The 25,359-nt window shown below is 39.2% G+C and overlaps 1 protein-coding gene across 3 annotated transcripts in view; it reads right to left on the reverse strand.

Annotated features, from left to right (window-relative positions):
• Positions 1 to 25,359, reverse strand: part of LOC123025555 (schwannomin-interacting protein 1) — a 106,922-nt gene that overhangs the window by 28,886 nt on the left and 52,677 nt on the right. Inside the window, exon 1 of one of the 3 annotated variants that reach the window (XM_044434375.1) lies at positions 5,469 to 8,863. The exons of the other annotated variants lie outside the window; for them this stretch is intronic. Within the exon in view, the coding sequence (XP_044290310.1) occupies positions 5,469 to 5,546 (78 nt within the window). The 5' untranslated portion in view covers positions 5,547 to 8,863. Of the gene's footprint in view, positions 1 to 5,468; positions 8,864 to 25,359 lie in introns of those variants that run through there. 3 annotated transcript variants of the gene reach the window in all.

The following is a 25,359-nucleotide window of genomic DNA, read 5'->3' on the forward strand; positions in this document are numbered from 1 at the left end:
CTTCACAACTGAGCAAATTTTCAGTAAAAGCACCCAATACAAGTAAGCATCAGTACTCTTGCATCAACACATTTCTCTCTTTAGCATTAATAGTTAAGGCATCTACATTTTACTTACAATAAGTACAGAATAGGTGGGCACACAGAATAGAAAGAACTAATTAAATTGTGATGCTGACAGCAATACAGAAATGACACAAGAAACACAGTAACTAAAGAAACAACAGAAACCGGCACCATCATTAAATGCAAGGCAGAAATCAACCCTTTGGCTGTAGCAAAAATTTACAGCAGGAGACTAAAGAGTTTATTTGTAATACTTATATGCTGCTTAATACAAGAAAATCAGTAATCAGGTATTAAGGAATCATTTTGTGCTTTGTTATTTTTTAAAGTTTTCCATGTACCTATGGCCAATGTTATGGTTTATTTTGCACTGTGCAGTAATGGAGGTCATCAGGCCTCTCTAAGACATTAACAAGTCAAATATTGTACCTCTGTATTGGAGGCTTGGAATTTATGCTATTAACTTTGACAGCTTAACAAAAGTTAAGGAACTTGGCCAATTCATCTAACAAAATTTAACTGCAAGCTACTATATCAAGCTTTAAAGTCTGCTGGCCAAATATTTGTACATGATAAGGTTGTTTCACAGGTTACTTTTTAATAATGAGGTATTGGTTTGTTTTTATCATCTCCTAAATATTTGAGAATATAATTTTTAGCTGCTAAAAGCCTCAATGACTTTCCTGCTAAGAGTGCCTAATCTATTAAAAGGTGTAACAAGCAATTTTTAGATTGGCTTTAGGTTTTACAAATTTTATGATCCATGCAAACACTAAGAAAGGCAATACAGTAACCAGTGTGCCATATCCACTTGATTAAATGTTTGGATGCATGCAGACAAATATTTAGAATACCTAACATTAATTCAACATACAAGGGGCTTATTTTTTCATATGGAATCAACTTCCACACATCTCTCTTCTCTCACATCTCAACTTCTCTCTTTCATTCAACTTGTTTTGCTCATAACTACAACCAAGAGTATGGGTTGAATATCAGCTGTCGTTGAACTGTGATTCATTGTTTCATGTGAACCCTGCACTATGATTTAACTATGGTTATTAACCACAAACTGAGGAAGAGAATCTGTAGTTTGTTGCAGAGTTCTGTAACAACCCATAGTTAAATCATAGTTCAAGACTCATACAACCACCCATGTTTCAATGACAACTCACCATCAACTGACACTCTGGGTAAAGAATAAGAACAAGAGAACAGCCATGCAGATAAAACCAAGGGCTCATCTAGTCCAGCATTCTGGTCACAGTGGCTAATCAATTGTCCACAGGATCCCACAAGCAGGAGAGACTGCGATAGTGCATGTTCCCAGGTAAGTGGTATACACAGGCATACTGTATACTGGAGGGAACATATAATGATCAGGACTAGCAGTCACTGTGTTTGTCCCCGAAATGATATTCCACTTTTCCATTCCAAAAGGAAGTTTCTCCAAGAGGCCAACTAAACATACAAAACAAGACTTTGAAATAAACCATCATTAAAAAGTATCAGACCAAAGGAAGCATCAAGGTCAAAATGCACAATGAGCAAAATGAACAACAAACAAGCTAAATTAAGCAACAGCTGAGCCAAAAGCCACTGTTGATTTTTCTAGAGTCTTCTATTACTGGTGGAACACAAATACTGAGAAAAGTTAAACTAATCTCTTGGTACTTTAGGAGAAGCAACTTCTTACACTGTGATGTGGGTTACTGTTACACCACAAGGTTCTGAGCCATCAAAATATTTAAACTCACCATCACAATTGCATACCAAGTGTAAATTACGGATTGCTGGCTTGGATGTAATGGTGAACTAAAGCTTGCCATGAAAGAGAAGAATGGATGGAGACAAACTGAGGATGGAGCATGCACATCTGAGCTTGACCCATGTAAAGCTAGATGCCACCACATCAAGCATTAGAATGTGTAGCTCTAAGCGGAGGTGATACAGCCCTGCTATGATGCTATCCAAAGAAAATGGAAAGATGCCTTGATTTATAGACCCAGCTGCTTTCCAATGTGTTGGATTAACTTCCATAATTTCCAGCCATCCTAGTCAAAATTAGAGCTTCCCCAGTTTGTTCTGGGGGAAAGAGGAGGAAGAGGAAGAAGAAATTATTATCTTGGATTTCCTCTACAACTTTTCAGTGCCCTTTGAGTGGTGTTCTCTAACCTGGATCCCTCCAGATATGTTGGAATTATGGGAGTTGTAGTCCAACTCACCTGGAAAGCACCACAGGTTGGAGATCACTGAACATAATAGCAGCAGATATGCCATTATTAACAGAAATATCTGAAATATCTGGAGAGAGCTCTATATAGCTTCCAGGTCTACAGCATAATACCTGTACAGCAGGGATGGGGAACATGTGGCCTTTCAGATGTTGTTGGGACTGTAATTCTCATCATCCTTCTCTACTGGCTACAGATGATGGGAAGGGCAGTCCACTAACATCTGGAGGGTCACAAGTTCTCCTTCCCTGTTATGGATACTTGATGTAATAGCTGAGCGTAGTATGAATTACTTTTTGACCTGTAATACAAGTGTAATTTATAAGAAAGGTAAAGGAGTTCTAAACCATACGTTACTCACATAATCCAATTGAAGTCTCAAAGGCTGTTACTCAGGACTTTTGACAACATTGCAAATCAGAAAAAATGGGGCAACACAAATGCAGACACAAGCCTACAACATACCTGAGAATGCTACAATATTCTGCTACAAGCCTGGACAATTTTCCTGAATATGCCAATTTTCTTATCATCTTTATTCAGGTTATTTATTGACCAGGTCTTGATGCATTTAATATCTCTTCAAAATAATTATAATGGCCATACTTAACTGGTTTTTTGTTTGTTTGTTTTTTTTGAAGACTCAAAGCACTCAGACGGCTTGCTGGAGATCTCTGAATCATTTTTTAGTAAGGGTGCAATCCTGTGCATGTTTATACAGAAATACATGCTACATCTCGCAGCATATCCTAGGCAGCAGGGGAATGGCAGGACTTTTTCTGTATAAACATGCATAAGATCATGTGTGATGTGCCATAGTGTTTCAAAGAGCTCAGAGTGGCATTTCAGCATTGACTCTACCTGCAGGGTGGGTCAGGCAAGAAGATTGCTCTGAACAACCCAGTAAGCAGGCTGAATGGGGATTTAAACCATTTCCCCATATCCGGCCTTATAGCTAGTATGTTCAGCAAACTAACAATTAATCTAAACCTAGTTTCCTGAAAATCCTTTCTGTCTTTTCCTAATCTCAGTAGGTCTGATGAACAAGTCTCTTCTTCAATATAGTAAGAAGGGAAGTGAAACCATACCAATGAAAGAACAAATTTATCAGATGAGCTTTGGACAGGGAACACCTAGTGTTAACTCGGGGGAAAACTCTAGACACGCTATTTTATTTCCAATGATGTTTCATCTGGCCCCTCTTGGTGTGCTTCAAACAAACTTCATTGGATAAGCGTTGCAGTCTCTCTCTTATTGCAGCTTTTTATGGTGCTTCAGAAATGCTGCCGACTTATCCCATTGTTTTGTCCGAATTGTTAAGGGGAGGCTGAATCCTGCAAAAGCTAGCAGGACCATTAGCTGATTGCTCATCCAGCAGCAATAACACATCAGAGGATAATTTTACTGACCCCTTTAAAGTACACTTTATTCCATATATTACCCATAAATGAGTTTTATGTGTTAGCTGTGTACATTCATAGTGAGCTTTATATTGCAAATATGCAAGCCAAAAACAGTATGTCAACATTATATGAACCCAGCAGGTCTCTTATCTGGCATTATTGCCTTCCCCATCCCCTCATATCCATACAAGGCCTTTTGGCTAGGAGTATTATGTGGATCTTTTCATGGGCACATTCCCTAAAACACTTCACTTCATTTACAGGACTAGAAAAATTCACACACATAGGCCAACAGACAGAAATAGAAGCTTTAAAACAAATTGTAAAATCTCACTGATTGTATATAATCTGCATCCAATAATCTGTACATGTTAATTTACTCAGAAACAAGCACAACCTAATTGGATTGTCTGTTTAGCCCTATGATAATATTGAGTCCATTCAAAACCTGTGAGATTCTGCTTTAAGCTTAAGACTAGTATTTCAGTCAGAATCTAATGTTTAAGAGCCAGAAACATCTTTACTATAAGGCACAAGTTCTGAGAAGAGAGCAAAAATGTCAGCCTTTTTATATGCCAGCATCAGAATTTTGTGCCTACTTAGTTTTTTTCCAGCCTTGTATGGATGAATTAATTTTTGACTCAAATATAGTGAATTTTCAAATCCAACACATTTAAGTTCTGCAACTGTGAACATAAGAAGCGTGTCCTATGGTTAGTCAAGCCACTAGTGAATCTGGTCCAATGGTGTCTTTCTTTCTGGGGTTTCCTAATCTTGTTATGGGAGGCTTTAAGCGGTGAACTTGAGGACTGAACACAGTACTATGAGCTTTGCTGTGTCATCCCCCAACAATATGATGTGATGCCAAACTCAGCAAACTCATTACTCCTAAAGTTACATGGCTGCAATAATAAATTAATTTAAAAAAACCCAAAAGAGTCTGGAGGTCCACAAGGTAGATGCTATCATTAACTTTCCATTTAGCCAAGGCAACAATATAATATATGGAATTCCTTCCCTAAGGAAAATTTGTACGGCTAACATCCACCTTTTAATGAATTCTCAAGCAACAAGTGCTGCTCAGAAGGAAAATACTGAACACCATGGCTTTTCTGGCACTGTACATATCCAGACAAGCATATACTTGTAATTTGATGTCAAGACCTACGCCATGCAACTATTTTTAAGTATGTCTGTTATTACCAGGCATAGACAATTACTATATTTAAAGTTCCATATCACAGCTGGCATGCTTTTCAAAGACATGGCAAAGTAGCAGTTTATGCAAACCCTCCACACCCTGGTAAACTCACAATACTATACATTTAAAAAGTTTCTACTGAATTGAGAGAGAATGTTGAGAAAAATAAAAATCTGTCATGCATGTCTCAAACACTTACAAAAACAACATTGTAATGGGCCTTAGAAATTGCTTAGCTGACTGCAATTCATATTTCTAACGCTGATTTTAATCAATGCATAAAGCTGCTAACAGCTAAAATGTTTTATACAGCATAACAAAAGGCACATTGAATGCAGAATGTAGCAACAGAAAGTTGGTGTAAATGTTGATCATGATAACAAATGACAACAAATGTCATTATCCAGCAAAATAAAGGCACACTATTGTGAAAGAAAACACTTATCTCTATTTTTTCAATGTTCAAGGATGTTTTTGTAAATTTGGGGAGGGAGGGATTAATTTGTTTCCCTTCTGCAAAGTGAAGTGATTGTTCCAAGAAAAAAGGTCCCTTTTTATTCCTTACCTTTTTATAATTCCCCTCCATATCCAATGTGGATATTTCAGTGATGCTGTCATCCATCCCATCACTGTCCAAGTCCATTCTTTAACTCTTAAAGACCCGAAGAAACCAGGGTGGCAATCCCTTGCTGGTGTTCACTTCTTGCCCTGCCCCTTTTTATCCCATGCTCCAAGCTTCCGGACTCACTTTTGAAAACGCAGCAGGATCAACTGGCAACTTGAAATGAAGCAAGGAGGTCTTCTCTTCCATTCAGAGGAAGCTCCCCGGACATGTTTCCTCCATTCCCTGCTATTAAAAGTCACCTCTTCACAGACACTCGGACCTGTCAGGAGCCTGAGCGTCTCACAGCTGCTATCACCTGCCCCTGAAGGAGGCTGCTACAATCCACTCTAAAACATGTTTCTTTTTTCCCTAATAAAGTAAAGGCTGCCTTTGAGCTCCAGCCAGCTGTTTGCACTTTGCCAGTTACACAAGGAAAGGAACGGTCTTCCTCTGGCCACTGGTAATACAGGATAAAAATAGACAGGAGCCTGCCTAGCCGACTACACCAGAGCAGAGGGAGGAGGGGGCGGGAAGCCTCCGCATAATCCTGCTGTGGTGCAACCGTGTTACTCTCAAACAAAATGATATAAAAAGTCAAGGTCTCACAGGCCATATTTGTAACAATAAACTAAAGGATGCATAAACATGCAGGGAATCTCCAGAGGCCACAGCTTCTAAATGTTCAATCTGTGCCCACCAGAAGCAGTGGACTACACCGCCGGCATCTCCAGACAACACTGACCATGGCTGGACTAATGGAGGATGCCATGTTGGAGAGAGGGAACCTGGAGACAGTTTGAAAGCCGCCTAAGTGCAGGTCAACTCCCACAGGAAGCAGCAAGAGCTCTGAAGCAGCAAAAGAACTCCGTTCCCACGCACACCCACCAGGGAAGCACATCTGAAGGAGGCCAAAACAGACGTCCAATTCACATCCAGCAGTGCAAAGTTTGCTTTCGTTTTTAATGTGGAGTAGACATGGGGTCCTGATACAGTTTTTAAGAATGCCTGAACCTAGAGTAAAAAACAATAAGATATAGCTGCTAAATACAGAGGTACCAGTTTCTATAAATGCCAGTTTTTGCACTTGTTCTGCATGTGGAATATCTCAGGTTTCGTTCTTAGCTTCTCACTGAAAAGTTCTAGTAGAAGATCATGGGAAAAATTCTTCCTCGTCTGGGCCATGGAGAGCTGCTACCCTCAGCCTTCTCCAACTTGGTACCCTCCAGTTAGGCTGAGCTATACCCATCACCTCTAGGCTACAGAAGGCAATAGAGGACTAGGTAAGCAGAAGGACCTGACAGTTCCTATCTAAATACTTTTTGGGGGTTATGGCTGCAAAGATCAGTGTAGGATTTCTAGACTGAGCTTCTATTAATTTTTATAAGCAGACTTTTTTTGACAGATGTGCTTTATCTAATTAAGAACAGCAAAGGCAAATCAAGAAGTAGATCATTGTGAAGCTTGCCCAGTATCAGTCCAATTTACAGACATTTCTTCAAATACATATTATTTACACATACATAGTTACCATCTCCTCTCAGGCATTTTCTGCTTCAGGGTCTTACTCCAAACAACATGAGTTCTCCTACACTTCAGAACACAACAAAGGCATTTCTGCAGCTCAAAACTGCTCCTTGGAAATGGCTGCTCATCACGGACATTTTCAGAAGCAAAAAGCAATTAGCCCATGTATGGGACAGATGCAAAGCCCCATGGCATTAACAGTTACCAGCTTCAGTCATGCTTAGTTACTTGCAGATGGAAATCCATTGTCTCATTCTGAACATCTGCAGCACATGTGGCTTTCTCATAAAATGTGCATGGGTTTTTTTTTTTTTTGGAATTATGTCATTTGCTAATCTTGTAATGCTGGAAATACCCTCTTTGTCTTCCTCTTCATCTTGTGCAATGCTAATCAGTAGTATTCATGTTGTTGTTATGTGCCATCAAGTTGACACTATGCATGAAAGCCATCCAAAATGTCCTGTCCTTCAAAGCCTTGCTCAGCTCTTGCAAACTCAAGGTTGTGGGTTCCTTTATGGAATCAGTCCATCTCATATTTGGTCTTCCCTTTCTTCTTCTGTCTTCAACTTGCTCTAGAATATTGTCTTATCGAGTGAGTCTCACCTTCTCATGATGTGCCTGAAGTACAACAGCCTCTGGTTTGCAATTTTTCCTCCACGTAAATTTCTGTCTTGATGTAATCTAGGACCTACTTGTTAATCTGTCAGTCCAGGTTATTTGCAAAGCTTTCCTCCAGCACAATGTTTCAAATGCATCAATTTTCTTCCTGTCAGCTTTCTTCACTGTCCAGCTTTTACACTTAGGTATAGTGAATGGTACTACAATTGTGCACATGATATTGGTCTCCAGTGAAATGCCATTATAGTTGAGAATCCTACCTAGTTCCTTTATTGATGCCCTTCCCTGTTTCAGTCTTCTTCTAATTTCTTGGCTACAGGTTCTATTTGCATTGATGATCGAGACCAGGTATGCAAAATCTTTCACAAACTCCACTTCATCCTTGGTGACATTAAATTCTTCATTGTGTAATTCTTCTGTACCCATGATTTCTATTTTCTTAAATGTTTAGCACAGTCGTGCTTTTGCATTTTCTTTTTGCACTTTACTCAGGAACCAATTCAATTCATTGTTGCTTCCTGCCAGTAATACAGTATCATCTGCATAGATCGTCATTAAGTCAAGGCAACTTGCTAGTACATAACACAATGTAAGGACAACATAGCTAAACAGTCCAGCCACATTCAGAATTTTAAGGCAGCCTCAAAAGACAGAAAACAGGGACAGTGGGTTACCAGGTCATTGGTAGCTGATGCCCATTGCGGCTTGGAGGGTAGATGTTAGGTCCACAGGAGACAGAGACTGGGATGTCTTTAACATATTTAAATAAGACTATGTTTTAAATAAGCTCCAAATGAGTTAATGCTATATTGCATGTGTTATAGTTATTGCCATTAGATTTGTTTAGCATAATCTATTTTACGTACAATGTATACAAACAGCTCTAATGATGAAAATCAGCACAGAGAAACACAGAAACTGAGCAAGTCAGAATGGGCCTCCCAGGACATCTAGTCTGAACCCTGGCTCCAGCCGGCTCTGCTCATGACATGCCTACCATGTGCATGTCTAACCTATCCTCGAACATGTATGCTTTAGGCTTGGTTTGCCATGGCTTATCATGATATCTGACCAGCGGTGGCCACACCTTCTCAGGCACACACAGCAAGAAAAAGGAATATGGCTGTATCTCCAGCGGTGGCGAGGAGCGCTTTCCTTCAGCTTTGGCTGATCCATCAGCTGCGTCCCTACCTGGAGAATGATTGCCTGGCAACAGTGACACACGCTTCGGTTACTTCCCGATTAGACTTCTGTAACGTGCTCTACATGGGGCTGCCCTTGAAGACGGTCCGAATACTTCAGATGGTACAAAACAGAGCTGCCAGGTTGCTGACGGGGACTGGGCATTGTGCTCACATGACTCCAGTCCTCCGTCAGCTTCACTGGCTCCCCATTGAAGTCCGGGCCCAATTCAAGGTGCTGGTTATCACCTACAAAGCCCTTAACGGCTTGGGACCTGGTTACCTAAAAGAGTGCTTGCGTCCATATGTGCCCTCCCACCCCTTGAGATCGGCAGAGGAGGCCCTTCTCTGGGAGCCCTCCGTGAAAGATATTAGGAGAATGAGTACCCGGAGGAGGGCTTTCTCTGTGGTGGCGCCCCACTTATGGAACGTGCTCCCCAGAGAGGTCCGCCTGGCGGCATCGTTATTTGCTTGTCAGTGCCAGGCCAAGACCTTTTTATTTAAACGTTATTTTAATTGTTGATGTTATTTATTGATTTTAAAATTTTGCCAGGATGTCTCCAGTATTTTATGTATTTGTATAGATTGTATTTATTTATGGAATAGAAGCTGCCCCGAGGCTTATGCGAATGGGGCGGCATGTAAGTTGTCCAAATAAATAATAAATAAATAAATATGAAGGAAGGAAGAAAGGGGACTTGCCAGAGCTTTTATCTTTGGATTATCTGCCTCTAAGGTTCAACTGCAGCAGAGATGTGAGATTCTACAGTCTGCAATTCTTCATGCTAAAAGTTGTCATCTGGAATATTTTCAGGACAGTACAAGGGTGAAATATTTATGTTGCCTTTGCTTCTTATTGTGTCTCCAAAGTGACATCAGTACTTCCCAAGGCCATTTGCAACTGTTTGCAATTACATTTCACCCTCCCTCTCCCTATGAAAACACTTCGGATGACAGGACTACTTATAGTTATGTTCAAGTGTTTCAGAATTGGATAAGTGCCTAAAAGTTTGAGGGAAGAAGCATTAAGCAAACTAATTCTGGTGACCTACCATATTGAGAAAGAACTGATGTGCAATGTACACTCTCTACCAGATTAACAGTATTGTTTAAAGTAAAAATTTCTCTTAAATCTCTTATAAAATACCCAGAAAGATCTGATCCTGTAATACATTCACCAGCATCTCTAAAATGGCAAGCTTATGTTGCAACATCTCTAACATGCACTATTCAGAAGTTTAAAATAAGGCACACATTGATATATTTGCCTAGCAAAATTCAATTATTTTCCAAGGAGGCTTCTATATAATTACTTTTCTGCACATAGGAATTATGATAATATGCTTTACTTTTTTATGGTTCCCATCCTCACAGCTGACTCAGCATGTCAGTTCCTAGTGTTGCTAAAATTAATTCTTCCTTTTTCCTGTTCTTCCTGATAACATTGACTTGTATCTAAAAGCCAATTATCAGCTGAACAAAAGAAAATCCATTCATTTAGTTGGGTGCAAATTTAGTTGGGTGCAAACAAAACATGTTTCAAATGTTATTAGCTGAGGACTTTAAATTATGACAAAATGTTCACATGACATCATTCATAGCTTTTAAAGATATTCACACACTCCTGTTCCTGCACAAAAGGCCAATGTTAGTGGGAATCAAGCTTTCTGCATTTCTCAGTGGGAGTGAGAAATGAGTGAAAACATAATGTCTACATTATGAGTCACATTCCATTTTGAGTCATCTTTCATGTGGTGACAACTTAGTAAGGACATTAAGACTATCATACACAACCACAGACAAATGCTACTGCTTCTATATAGCCTGAAATGCCTGATCTCGCCTAATCCTGGAAGCTAAACAGGGCTGGACCAGGTTGAAATCTGGATTGGTAACTTGAGTCCTGCATTGAGTGAGTGGTTGGACCTGATGGCCTGCTAGGCCCCTTCCAACTGTATGATTCTATTATTTCATTTTAAGATTATCTGTGCCTGGAATACTGTGAATAAAGGAGAACTAGGAATGACCGTAGAAATAAGTGTAAGGCAGTACAGTGTGAACAAAGAAAGGAACAGGCAGATTTACATCTTAAGTCTCATCACTGGATTGCTCAATAGTTGGGTTCTCAATGGACTGGCACTTCATCTTATTTCAGTTGGTGCCACATGTCTCCAGAAGGTATGGTGATACTCAGGTTCAGTTCTGTCCCTCCAGGAAACAGAAGTTCTGTTCTGTCCCTCCAGGAACTGTACTATTCTGGTTCAAATCCATGTCTCTGAGATTTTCTAGAAAAACCACACTGACTCACAGCCTAACCTACCTTACGGAGTTGTTAAGACAACATGGAAAGGAGAAGGTGGATTATAGAAGCTGTTTTGGGTTCCTTGTAGGGAAATAAATAAGTTAGGGGGCAGCAATTTCCCTGATTTCAAATTTACTAGTAGTTCCATAGATAGATGCTCTATCTTTTTAGACTATATCCACATTATCCTTTCCTTATACTGTCATCTAGCCACACTCTTGAACACCTGGAGGTATTGGCAAGGTGAACCAGCAATTTACTCCTTTATTTGTAACCTTTCCATCCTGCCATACTTCCAGGAATCCCAAAGTAGAATACATGATACTGCTCTTCATTTTATCCTCCTAACAACTCTAGGAGGTAGGTTAGGCTGCCAGTCAGTGACTGATTCAAAGACCCCTGTGAACCCTTGAGTGGGCCCTAGAACCCGGGTCTCTGTAGTCCCACTCTGGTACTCTAACCACTACACAACATGGGCTTTCAATGATGGGTGAATGTGGGAACAGCCTTTATTTGAAAAAGAAAGATATGGTACGAAGCTTGTACTTTACTTTTTATGTATTTAAAAAAGCTTACACCTCCATCTTTCAATGTCAGTTTCCGACGCTACTTACCATATTAAAGAATAGAGACTGACCTATCTTGGGCATTTCATAATGTAAGAAGGATCATGTTAGATCATACAAAAGGCTTGTCTTGCCCAGCATTCTGTTGTACAGCAGCAAACATCATATCCATGGGAAGCCAAGGAGCACCCTTGGATTCATGTTCCCCAGTAAAGGTGTACCTGGGCATACTGCCTCTGAGAGCAGAGGCCCATACAATAGAACCATAATAAGTGCTGGTCACTGACAGACTTCATCATCTGTCATCTTGCGAATTTGTCCAATCCTTGTTTAAAAGCCCAGAGAATGGTCTGAAGGCACATAATACATCTACCATGTTGAAGCTAAGCAGGTCTGTGGCTGGCCTGAGCTTGGAAGGGAGACCACCGGGGAACCTCATGTAGCTATCTGGAGTTCTAAAATGGGAGAAAGATGGGTGATGCATATAATAAATTTAAAAAATAAAGCTATTTAAGTTGGTGGCCATCATCACATCCTATGGCAGTGAATTCTACAATTGAGCTATATACTCTGTAAAGAAATACTTCCTCTTCTCTGAGAATACTGTTTATTGGATGGTTTAAAATATAATAAAGTAAAATCTATCACAAAATATCTCACAATTCAGCTTCATCGAATGACTCCAGGTTCTTGTGTTTTCTCCACACATTTCATCATTCTATATACCTTTATCATATCCCCCTTTCTTGTATTTTAAGCTAAATAAGCCAAAATTTGTAGATTTTCTTCACTTTTCCCTGGCTCATTTTGATTTTTTCCTGCACTTTTTGCTAGTGTATAGTATCTTTTATGAATGAGTCTGCTCATGAAGTTCAGGGCTTTTGCCCTAACCTGCATCAACCACATCACTGTGTGAAGAGCTATTTCCCCAGTCTGGAGAGGTCCTCTTAGGTCCTCTGCAATCCCTTTTCTTCTCAAATAACCGGGAGTCATCAGAGCGTGTGCCACCACATTGCCTTAGGTTGCAACCTTCCACTGAACAGCACTTATATGTCCTTACACTTTGGCAACCTTGACAATATGGTCAAAATCTATGTCAGATGTGGCAGTGAATTGCTATCGTGCTCTTCAGCTGTTGGGCAGTAAAGAAATTAATTCATTAACTGATTAATGTAATAGCGAATTTTCAACTTTAACTCCTTTGATAGATTTGGTTATTATGCTGTTCATGGTTTCTAAGTGTCAGGCTTCAGGTTTTGCTTGACCTATTGGAAGTTTGGGCCCCTGGAATACATTTTGTATCTCTTGTGAAAGTGTAGTGGCCATTGACTGAAAACCATAAAGCTGATTGATGTGTGAATAGGGCCACACTGAATGTATCTACCCATACCATCAATTCGTTTTTCTTAATATAATACTTTCTTAATATAATTGCAGTGCCAGGGATGGGGTGTGTGTGTGTGTGTGTGTGTGTGTTGGAAAAATCCATAGAAATGAGTGATGCTGTGTTTGTCTTCATTGCATCACCCTCTTCTTTCTTAGCTACTTTGTTTACCAGGCTGGGGGTGGGGACAAATCTATTCCCACCTATAATTAACTAATACCAGAGCAACTTGCTGGTTTGTGCATTTTCATGATCTGTTTTCCAAGAAGGAAATATGTTTAACAACTTTTAACAGATACTCATGTTGAAAATGACTGGTCACCAGATGTCTAAAATCTTATGTTGGCAGCTACAAATTAGGCAAATATTTTTCCAGCGCATGCATGCATGGGAATTGAGATTGCTAATGTTCCTGAATACTAAAAGGATTGGCCTGCATAGAAATCTTAACAACCATAGCACCTTTTGTAAAGAGAAACAGAAAATGTTCCGAGAGCAACAGAAGCCACAATGCATAATTCTTCCTTGTGTTTGAAGATGCTTTGTATATAATACCAGGTCTAGAAGAAAACATGCACACATAATTTTCAAAGGCATCAAAAAAAATCTTAATAATACAGATGAGACCTTTTAAAAAATCTAAAAAGCATGCACATTAAACTTGCATGTAATAAAGCAACTTATTGTCCAAAGCAAGTAGTTGTTTCCAGAACATCCAGACAAACCAGCCGCAAAGCTCCTGCATTTCAATTGAAAGCATGAAGCCAATGTTTCTGACTAAGTAATTCTGATTTTCATGACAACAGAACTATGACTAAAAGGGATGATGCATCTGAACAGGTGAACAGACTCATATTAGCTGTGAAGTCAGAGTTAGGAGGGGGTTATAATAATTGGCCCCCATATTACAAATCATTTAATGATGATTAATGTGTGGGGATTGCAATCAGTGATTTTAAGCACAAGGCTGAGGGCAGTAGCTACTTTGCATTAATTAATGTGTGGAGGTGGTAATAATTCTGAATTAATAAAGAACTAATCTTGTGTGTGTGGCATTAGTCTCCTCTGATCTTGAAAAGGATTCAAAATTATGCTCTTAAACATCCCCCCATTTTAAAATAATGAATATCTTTAAATGAATGAAGAAGCCTGTTATTAGGCTTCAAATCTGCATTTTTACTTTCCCTTTAATTATAATTACTTCTAGATACATTGCATTGTCTTCTTGAAATATTAGCTTTTCATGTTAATTTGTTTTAAGACCATTTTTCCTTCAGAAAATTGTGTAAGATAAAGCTATTAAGAAGGGCCCTTAGATGGTGAGTGTCCCTTAAACTATACAAGATGCTTTGCAATACAGAGAAAAAGCCCATATAACATGAACCTCTGACCAGTGGCGAGAGAAGGTGCAGTGACTCACTTGTGCCAGTATCAACATGCATGCTCTGTGCATTAGGTACCTTTGCACCCAGCAGAGTTAATGCTCATTATCAGTAAAATGCCTGTACAATAGTTGCATATGGAGGCAGAACCTTTAGATATAAGGAGGTGTGATGTGTGTGTAGAAATGTAGTGTATTTCTCTGTGAAGTGCTCACTGGCTCTTCCCCAGATGTTGCCGCCTGGAAAATGTGGCCACCTGGTGTCTGTCTTCCAGGTTTTTCAAACCATCCCCAAGGCTGGTGCTTCAGAAAGCTTTGGAAATGGTCCATCATCAAACGCTCCTGCATAAACTTTGCTAACATCTGTTAAGGACACAGGTCTTCTTCTGGACTGTTAACTGGTTAAAGAATAGGAAACTGATGCTAGGAACAAACAGATGATTTTGAGGTTGCAGGGGAATGCAAAAGGGAGGATTCATATTGAGTAATTGTGTTATGTGGAGACAGCTGTGAGCAGAGAGAGAGAGCATAAGAGCGCTCAACTGGATCAAGATGAGGATGCCTGCAAACTGGATAAAATGACAGGCAATGGGGAGCTTTCCAGGGGTGTGTGGATTGCACTGTCTGTTCCCCCCACTCAATTGCTTGAAGAGTTTCACCTTTCCCCTGTCACCAGGAGAATGTGTTGTGCAGAAATTCCTCTACACCCTCTGCCCAAAAGAATGATGCTCCTGAAAATTCACCCATTATTTGTTGTGTGGGTTCTTATAAAAGAACAATATAAAACAGTATAAAAATACCACAATCAATAGAAACAATGAAAGCCCACCCACCAGAGCTCCTGATTTCATAAAAGACATATCCCCTCCTGCTAAAATACCATTAAGAACTGATCTAACAGTTAAAATTCTGGCAGAATAAAAAGGGTTTTGCCCAGTACTGAAAAGGCAAACCTCTGTGGGGAGCTTGTCCCAAAGGCAGGGTGCCACTCCCAAAAGGCCCTTCTTCTTGTCGCCACCTGAGGGCTCCCTCAAAAAGGCCTCAGTTGCCAACCTAAGACACCGGGTAGGTTTATATGGGAAGAGGCATTCCTTTAAATATGTGGCCCATGTGTTTCCTACTCATGAAGTAAATGATAAAGACTGTGGCAACACACATGGTGATGGGTTCTCCATGGGTTGTGATTATCCAAAGAAGAGATGTGAACTGTTAATTAAAAATGTCAATTCTATGTGCAGTGGGAATGAAAAAAAATGCACATTTTATGTTAGGAAAAACACTAAAGGATTGAAAATGATCCCTTTATATAGCTCAGCTTTTCTGAGCCTGCCTGGGAATGATAGGAGTTGCAATCAAAAACATCTGGAGGGCACCAGGTTGCTAAAGGCACAACACAGCACATTTGTGTTGTGCTGCATACAGGATACTTTGTGCAGTCCTGGAATCAGCTGGCACCAAATGGATATTGTTGACGTGGGAGAGATGTTAGCACAGGGCAAGGGAAATGCTTAGGAGGTTGAAGTAACCCTCCCCATGAGGAAAGGCTGAGTCCTGAGAGCTTTTTAATTTAGAGAAAAATGTGATGGAGAGACATGACTGGAGCTTATAAAATGGTGAAAGGTGTGGGGAAAGCAGAAAGAAAGAGAGAGACTGAGAGGTAGTGAACATTAGGAATCAGCCAATGGGATTAACCAGTAGTAGATTCTGGAGAGACAGAAGAAAGTGCATAATTAACTTACAGAATTCACTACCATATGATGTGGTAATGACAGCTGGCTCAGATGTCTTAAATAGGGATTAAGAATATTCCTGCATGGGAGGGCTATCAATTAAAATGGAATGTCCAAGGGGGTTGAGGACAGGGAGATACACATGGGGATGGCTATTCCTGGAATATTACTAGTGCAGAATTTGGATGGATCTCTTAATTAGATAGGATCTCTATATTTGTAGTACTGCTTTGCTTCCCCCCAATTTTTGGAGCACAAGCATTCCTAAACAGAAAGAAGGGCTATTTAGTTCAACATATCTGCAGATTAATTTATGATGGCAATTGAGAATCCTCACTTCAAGCTAAACTTACACACCAAACCCCCTGTTTATCAAAGCAAACAAAAATCCAATCAGATTATTTACTACTGACTCAACATTTTCTAACAGCACCAAAAGCATTTCAAATCATTTTGCATCTATTTCACATATAAAACTCATCCAAAGGCTGACTTTAAACACAAGAATGAGATACCTGCCCCCAACTCATTACATATGTTTGAAGCTATACCTGCTTTTTGTTCAACCTTACTTGCTAGTCAGCTTCACTGAACAACCCTTACTTCTGCTATCCTATCCATCTTGGGCATAATTTTATCAGCCTCTATCACGTTCCCTTTGAAGTACATTCTTTTTCAGCTATAGCCTAAAAATGTAAGGTGTGAATGACATAAGTGCATACTTATTAGCAAGAGGTTTGACTGCAGCTCTTCGTCAAATGTGCACCAAGCCCACATAATATTGCTAGAGCTTGCAATATTAAACCAGTGCTTGCAATATTTAAGAAACCAGAATTAGCAGCTTCCTGAAAGTCTGCTCCTGCTTTGCTACCTCCGTTACATAAACAACTGAGTAAACAAACCTGTAAAACAAGGAGCTTTGTTTACATCCAAACAGATTATGGTTTACTTTGGCAAAACAACCCATGATCCAATATCAAACTGTAGTTTAAAGTTGGTTTATGCATGCAGCAAACCAAGCCAAGCTCTCCCTTTGCTTGGTTGTTTACCTGCTTGCATGAAGAGATGGACAAAATGGGACTGAATAGGTTCAGTATACCTGCACAGTGCAAGGTCATATTCTGGTTTATTAAGCCATAACCCATAGCTTAAAATGATAAGAGAACATGGCCAAACTGAAAAGGCCACTCATCTTTATTTCTACATTTTTAAAAAATACACAGTGTGATATTTAAACAGTGTGCACCCTGGTCCAAAAGTGCAGAGTCTTTGGTTTTAACAGCTACTTCTCTCCTAAGTGCAATTAAAAGGCTCTGAGCTAGCTTGCGGTATGAAGCAAACAAGGCATTTATTATTTAACCACAGATGGTACCAGCGGCAGCGGCTCTTAACATTTTCCCTTCCCCCACTGAGAGCAGCCGCCCTCTCTGCCTGGCCTGGCCTGTCGCAATCTAATCATTCCAGGCTTCCACTCTGAGCTTAAAATCCCAGATTCCACATCACAGATGGATTAAAAATGTGCCCTCAAAGTTAAGGGCCTTTGTTTTCGCGTTTGTAGTTCAACCATGCCCCATTAGCAAGGTGTTTACCGCCCCATCACTTTCACTGCTTTTTAAAGATAACTTTTTTGTTTACAAAAATTCACACGTTTCTATGCAACACTGATCAAACACATTGAATCTAAATCACAGTGTGGCTTTGCTGTGATTGCATGAAGATAAAATTCAGAAAGGTGTAAAAAACGCTGTCCATTCCAATACTACAACCTAGTCTTGATGGATTCAGTGTACCTTTGCTTAATCAGACTTCCCAAAGAGCTGACTTCCATTTCAAAAGAAACAATAGGCAACCTTTAACCCCTACCAGATTACAGAATGTGGCCGCTGAAGCATTCTTTGTGACACAGCAACTGAGCTATTTATTAAAATGCCAAGTGATGTCAAACCAAAGTAGTGCTATTTACTAAATGACCCATGGGCAAAAATATTCAGAAATCCTGACACTGGAGAAATACACCACAGACAGGCAAAGATGGAGGTGGAAGAGAATTATTCTAAAACTGTTGCTTGGATGGAAAAAGTTAAAACTTACAACAGAAAAAAAGGGGAGGCACCTGCTGCTCTTCCTTACACTGTTTCAAAGTCTCATAACATTTTTGCATTTGAACCTAAAATGATCTATGGGAATGCATATATTTTCTTTGTAAACAGACTGTGCATAATATTAGCCCTGTCTCTACACCAACTTTTCTTCTTCATCTTGGTTTATCTTTTCCGTACATACAGTTGCATATTTCATAAATATCTTGTAAACTCAATATGCTGGGCCTCTACAGATATATTTTACTTTCGATTATATCATATGCACAAGTAATATATAAATTTAAAGGTAGCAGTGTATATCCCAAAACTTGGGAGTTGAGCTGCATAGAAGTACTCCACTCTAAACATACTTTAGGAAAGTACTGAGAGTAATGGAATATGCTGAGATTTGTGTGGCATTCGATATTGCCACATAAATGTAGATTTAAAATGGCATTTCTTGTCCAGAACCAGCACCTATATCCCCCAGTTCAAAATTACAGGAATCTAAACAGAATTTAAATGAATAACTACAACTTGGTTAGGAAACCTGTGGTGGTAAGCAAGATGATAGAATACCAATTCTCAAAACATACATGAACCTACACATTCTATATTTTGCAAAGTATCTATGAACATAAAAATGTGCTGTATTTGAAAATTAATCCTAAGTGGAAAAATCAGTTAGAAAACAAGGAGATGTGTTAAAATAGCTACCACCTACATACTATAAAAATTCTGAAAACAAAACCAAAAGAGGTTGAGGTATACAAACCATGCATATATAAATGATACATATAAATGCTACATAGTATAGCATAAAATGCCACATGCTATATTATAAAAATGAAATACATAGAAATAGTAAAACATACATTTTACTCTGAAACAGTAAAACATACATACTGACAAGTGTGAAGAATTTAACAGTTAGATCAGTAAACATATTTTATAACAATCACAAGCCATCAGTTAACCAGTTCTTCCTAATCTCCTCCCCAGTATTAACTATGATATAAACCTAAAAATCAGTAAAATCATAAAATGCTGATTTCAGGTATACCTTATCTGAACTTCAGGTATACAGAATCTGGCATACAGAGCTGCCTCACTATAAAATAGAGAGAGAGAGAGAACGAGAACGAGAGAGAGAGGGAGACTTAGCAAAAGGTGCTTAACAATTCACTATCTGGAAGCAAAGTAAGGATTATTTTTCTGCTGTGTTCATCGTATGCATAATAACGACACTGAAAAGGAACAACAACGAAAATACAGCCCAGAAATCCCTTTTATTTCCAAAGGCGACCCAATTTCGCAGACGCTGAAAAGAAGCAACCTGCTGCATTAGGGAGAAAAAGGGGCAGGCCTCTCCCCTTCCAAAAGCGATAATGCTGATTACGGCAAAGCAGCCTTAATTCTTACCTGATACGAGCAGTTTTCCTGGTGTACCATCTCAGTGCATCATATAGAAAGCAGACGCCAAGAGCCAAGAAGGTTTACAGCAGCTGCACAGTTAAATTTTACAGCATCTGAAGGAGACAAGAACGCCCTTGCAAGGCAAGAGGCTTCCCACAGATTAAAATGGATGCTGTTTCTGCTGTTTCAACCTGCGCAATGGCACTGCCTTGCTAGAGAGGAGCGGAGCGGAGCAGAGCTGTTCTCCTTGGGGAACTAGCAATGAGGTTTAATAACATGTAGCCAAGACCGCTCTGGGGGAATTGGGGAGGAGGGGGTATGCTCACTCATCACTAGCACAATCAGCCAATTATATTATAGACACAAAGAAAAAAAGATCAGTGTGGCGCTGGTGTGACCTTCTGGTGCTTTATGTAGGCAGTTAATAGATGTGGAAACATTCTAGTCCTCATTAAAGAGAAAAGATAAAGCAACAAGATAAATCAATAGGTTGCCTTGAACCTCGAGCAGTGTTCTCCCTGCAGTCATTTTAATGACAGTACACATAAAAAACATTCAAACCTTTATACTACCACTGTTCTAAGAACTTTAGAAGTATCAGAAGCATGTTATACATACCTCTGTAGGATTTTTAAAAAATATGTACATAAATGGCATATTCAGAGAAATATTGCAATTTTGAAAAACCTTTTCAACATAGAAAACAGCTAATGAGTACCTTCAGTACAACAACTGGGTATTTTACTGTCAAACAGTCAAGATAGTAAATCACTAAATAGTCATCAAAAGTATAGGTTAGGTATTTTCATTACTAATTTCTGAGAAGCACGGTTTAATCAGTGATACACTTCTTGCACACATGAACTGAATCAACTATCAGGTTCAGGACCATTCATGCAATTCTATGTGTACTCAGATGTGCATTTTATTCTCTTTTCGGTCTCATATTGCCAACTTCTTTAATGCATAACTAATGTTGTGCTTAGAATGCTCCTAAAGTTTGAGCATTCCCTCCCTCTCCCCCTCCCTCACTGTATCTTTTGTTTGTCAAGCAAAGAACAGCTGCATTGTGTGGGATTCTTTCTGAAACAGAAGTGCCTTGATCCAGAGATCAGTATGCACTCAGATGGCTCCTGTATTCATGGTTCACCCAATTACTCCAACAGAGGAGGCAAGTGTGTGAGAGCAAAGAAACACACATTACTTTTTTTTTTTTCTACATTGGGTTTGGTCCAGACTTAGTCATACTTAACAGCAGACCCAGTGATATTAACAGGACTTGAATTAGTCATGATTATTTTAGGACCCATTAATTCCCAAGGAAAGGGAGGACCAACTCTGAGACAGATTGAATCCACAAAGGAAGCCACAGCCTTGAACTTGGAAGAGCTGAATGGGGCTCTCATGGACAGGACATTTTGGAGGGCGTTCCTTCGTAGGGTCACCATAAGTTGGAGACAACTTGATGGCACACTACACAACAACAGCCTAAGTATGACCAACAGTGCTATCTTATGCATGTTAACTCAGAAGTAAGTCTCACTGTACTCCATGGATTATACTCTCAGGTAAATAGAGAGGATGGTAGCTTAAACCTGCATTTAACCCATTGGTATGGACTGCAATGCTGACCTGGTATATGTAATGGAGATACAGAAACTGGGCTTGCTCAATGCATCGTTGGCTCACCCTCTAAGTTGCCACCTGTTCCTTATGTCAAGCAATGGTTCCTTATTTATTAGCATCATAACAAAAAGGAAAAAAGAGTTGATTTAAGTACTTCAGAAATGGAATATTCCAGCCTTCCCTAATCCGGAATTCCCCAGAAAGTTTGGATGAAGTCTCCTAGCATTCCTGATCACTGGTGGAATGGGCCAGACAGAGTTTTTCCTGGATTTACAGAGTCAAACTGGCCACAGTGTTAAACCATGTTTAAACATTGTTTGCGTGAGTAGGGGTGAGCATCCAATGTGCATTCTCCACCTCCACTGGAAACTGGAAGTTACTAATTTCATCTGATCTTGGATGTTCCTATGTGTAATCTCCTGTTTGTGTTTGCTTATTTCCCTTGGCACTAGGAATAGTCTTCAATAATGAAAATAGATATGGAATTTGGAGAAAATGTAATATAATGCTTTGTTTTAACAATACTTTCCGAAGTCACTGGATATAATAGTGTTTCATGGAGAGCAGCACTGAGATGCTTAAATTTGACTGGAATAAAGTATGCTGATTTATGAAGAACATGTAGAGGATCTATAGATAAAGTGTTTGTGTTGTTTTATATTAATCTCCAAAAGTTTATGCTTTGGAGTCAATGAGTTCATAAATGTGAGTCTGGATCTGCCCATTCAAGAGCAGTTGTGCACTGAGGGTGAAAATGAAAAGGCAATGCCAGGCATTTTTCTTAAAGGAACTACGTAAGCAACAGAAGGCATGGAAATTTCTTTAAATTTTCTTTCCTAAAGAAGGGAAATTACTGTTTCCTGGAAAAGGAAATTGCCAGAAACACAAGGACAGGAATCTTATCTTGTTTGGTTTGGACAAGTGGGAAGGACAAATGGCAGGGGCGTTTTCTTTATTTAGTTTTGACTAACTATCCTTCATCCTGTTTATAAGTTGTGCATTTGGGTTGGGGGAGTTTAAAGGAGAGATTGAAGTTTTACTTTAAATACATTGCATTTGTTTTATATCTGCAATGTTGAGTCAATGAAAAACAAGCTAAAATTCAAGATAAGATTCAAGATTCCATTGGAAACATCCACTGAACATGAAAATGATGAGATGGAGAACACAGGAAGTGGAAAAATTATAGGAAAAAGCCCTTTGCTTGGATGCTGCTTGTGAGGCCATAAAGCAGGAGGAGAGAAAATGGTGGATGTGGAAGTGCTTCCAGAGTTCCCACTGCTACCAATCAAAACAAATTGTGCAGCTATGGTATTATTTTCTGGTAAGAAAAAGTTGAAAAGAGTGGGAAAAACATAAGAGGGTATGAATGGGAGGTTCCTTGTTCAGATCAATGGAACAAGGAAAAAAACTGGACAGTTGGATTTTCTCCCTGGGTCTAAAATCCTGCACCCTGATCCAAGACCTCAGAGAACATTTTTTCAATCTATCGCATGGCCCTGAGGAACATAAGCTAGTTCTAAGTCTGTTTCTCCCGTTGGCAGGAAACAGTGCAGCTCCTTGGAGGGTCACCAGTGCTGGTAAAGCAACTTTCATGTGTTCAAGGGAAGCATATGAAAATCAGAGAGAAGCATTTCTACGATCTTACGGTGCTTCCCTCATTTTTCAGTGCAGAAACAGGATTTCTAAGGGTGCATATCTGGACAGAAAACAGTCCTACAACTCTCCGCATTGCTCAGCCAACCCTGAGTCCTGAACACAATGGTACAAAGAGGGCAGGATACTTAAAACATGCACATTTGCATGAAAAACTGCTGCATTCTTTGTCAGTAAGGCACATCTTTCACATATTACATAATCTCCTTGTGACAAAGATAGGCATGTCATTTAAAAATCCTAACAAAATTATTTCTCATGTCACACATTACCGGTTTCTTAACAGCTGAAGTGACTCAGAGATGTATCACTCCCCACACCTTCCTGACAACTGTGGCTTACATCTTCCTGGATGCAGCTTTGGTGTGGTAAGGTGCCAAAAACTGAACAGCAGCCCACATAACAGCTTTTCTTCTATAGATATCCAGAAGCAGGATAGTTTTGATTTAAATCACAATTTAAATCATTAGTCAATAAAACTAGATTTAAATCATGGTCTTCTACATAATTTGCATGCCTGCCTGCCTTACCCAAACGTAGCGGAAATTAAAGTTTCTTTTACAGCCTGCTGCCATTATAGGTTTTTTCCCTCTGGAGAAAGAGTAATATGATAAACCTCAGGTGATAAACAAAAGGACCCAAAGCTTTGTGGAGTAATCTGCTCAAAAGGTTTCACATTCATATTTATCATTCATTCCTCCCTCCCCACACTTAGTTTCTTATGTAGATCTATTCGACTCTGAACAATCTTCTCCTATTCATTGAATTTTTTGAAACTTAGCAAGAGGTAAGGGGTTGGTTCTGTGTACATAGATTTGCAAAGGAACAATGATATGAAGGTCTTTTTCTCAACTCTGTGTTTGTATTTTATAACATTTTTGCTGTGAAAAAGAGGCATGTGATCTCTGCAGACATAAGCTGAGAGTTCTGAGAACTGAAACCAAGCATCTGTGATATTATCTTCTAGATAGAAAAAAATGGCCCAATAATGTTGCAGAAACCTCTGGAAGACCATGGCATTGTGAATGGGCTAATGGAATTCATCTACTAAAAATTTTAAACATTGAAGAAATAAAAAGCCACATGCTATGTAACTAAAAGCTAATCCTTATTCCGTGATGAATAACCTTTGGACTATAATGTATCTTAAACAGAAAACTATGTTTAGATAGATTTTTCCTTTAAAAAGCATTTGTTAAAAAATAAAATTTAAATTTAAACATTCTTATTATTTTTAGTCATTGATTTTTATCCACCCTGCCCAGGAAGGATGGTCTTCCTTTATAATATTTTCTGGGAAAAAAACTTGATATGGAGAGCTAGTGACAACTGTGCCAAGCACTTGTGGCATCATTCAGGAGGGAGTAAAGGTCTCCAGTGGAAAGCCAGAAGCAGTTGAGGTACCTTACGTGTACTTTTTGTATGTTTCTGCCATGTGTACAGAAATATATAATCAAGTCAATGTACATGATGTGTGTGTACATACACTCTATCACTATGGGCTACCCTACTGTGTCAAGCTGTAATCCACAAGGGCTGTGCTTCTTTAGTTAACTGTACTGATGGGTAATTGGGCTTTGTGTGTGGAGGGGATTACAGCTGTATCCTATTATTGTTGATACAATGTATTATGTATTATATTGTATTATGTATTGATACATATTGCTGACATTCTTATATTATGTATTATATTATTTCATTTTTCATTGCTTACAGTTAAATATTGTATTGCTTGAATATATTATTGTATTTGCATGGAATATGCATTTCCTTGTTCTTGTTCCCTAGGGGCTAAGGAGCAGCATACAGGTGTCATCATCATCACCATCTCCTTCATTGGAGGTATTCAAGAAACTGAAGGGGCCCCTAGAAGAGCTTTCTCAAATATAACTTGTTCTACAGCCAAATGTCTTTTCAAGACATCCAACTGGAATTAATGATGTGGTCTTTCAGCATCAAAGAAATGCAGTGCTGGATGTGACCTAAACTTTATCAAACAGCAAATGCACTTTCAATGCTACAATTTTTTATTGTGCAAATGGCCCGTGATCACAGTACATTATTCTGTTAACTGTTACAACAGCCTTTCCAGTTAGGCCTAATAGTAATATTCCCAAATTGCAAATGGGAAGCTGAGGATTCAAAAAGAGTGATTTGTCAAGAACTGCCTATTGTGGGTTAATTTAACTGCAAGGAGCTGAGCTGCATTCCTTTTTAAATGGTGTAATACATGATGGTGGTGGCGATGGTGATGATGGTAATAATAATAATTTCATTTCTATACCAACCCAGAGCCAAAGCTAAACGTTGTATATTTAGAATAACAGCAGCAGCTTTTCATGGGTGAATCAACATACGACGGACTGTGCAAACTGGCTTAGTCAGCT

This window comes from Varanus komodoensis, unplaced genomic scaffold (assembly GCF_004798865.1).
Source record: "Varanus komodoensis strain SLA01 unplaced genomic scaffold, ASM479886v1 scaffold28, whole genome shotgun sequence".
Classification (NCBI taxonomy): domain Eukaryota; kingdom Metazoa; phylum Chordata; class Lepidosauria; order Squamata; family Varanidae; genus Varanus; species Varanus komodoensis.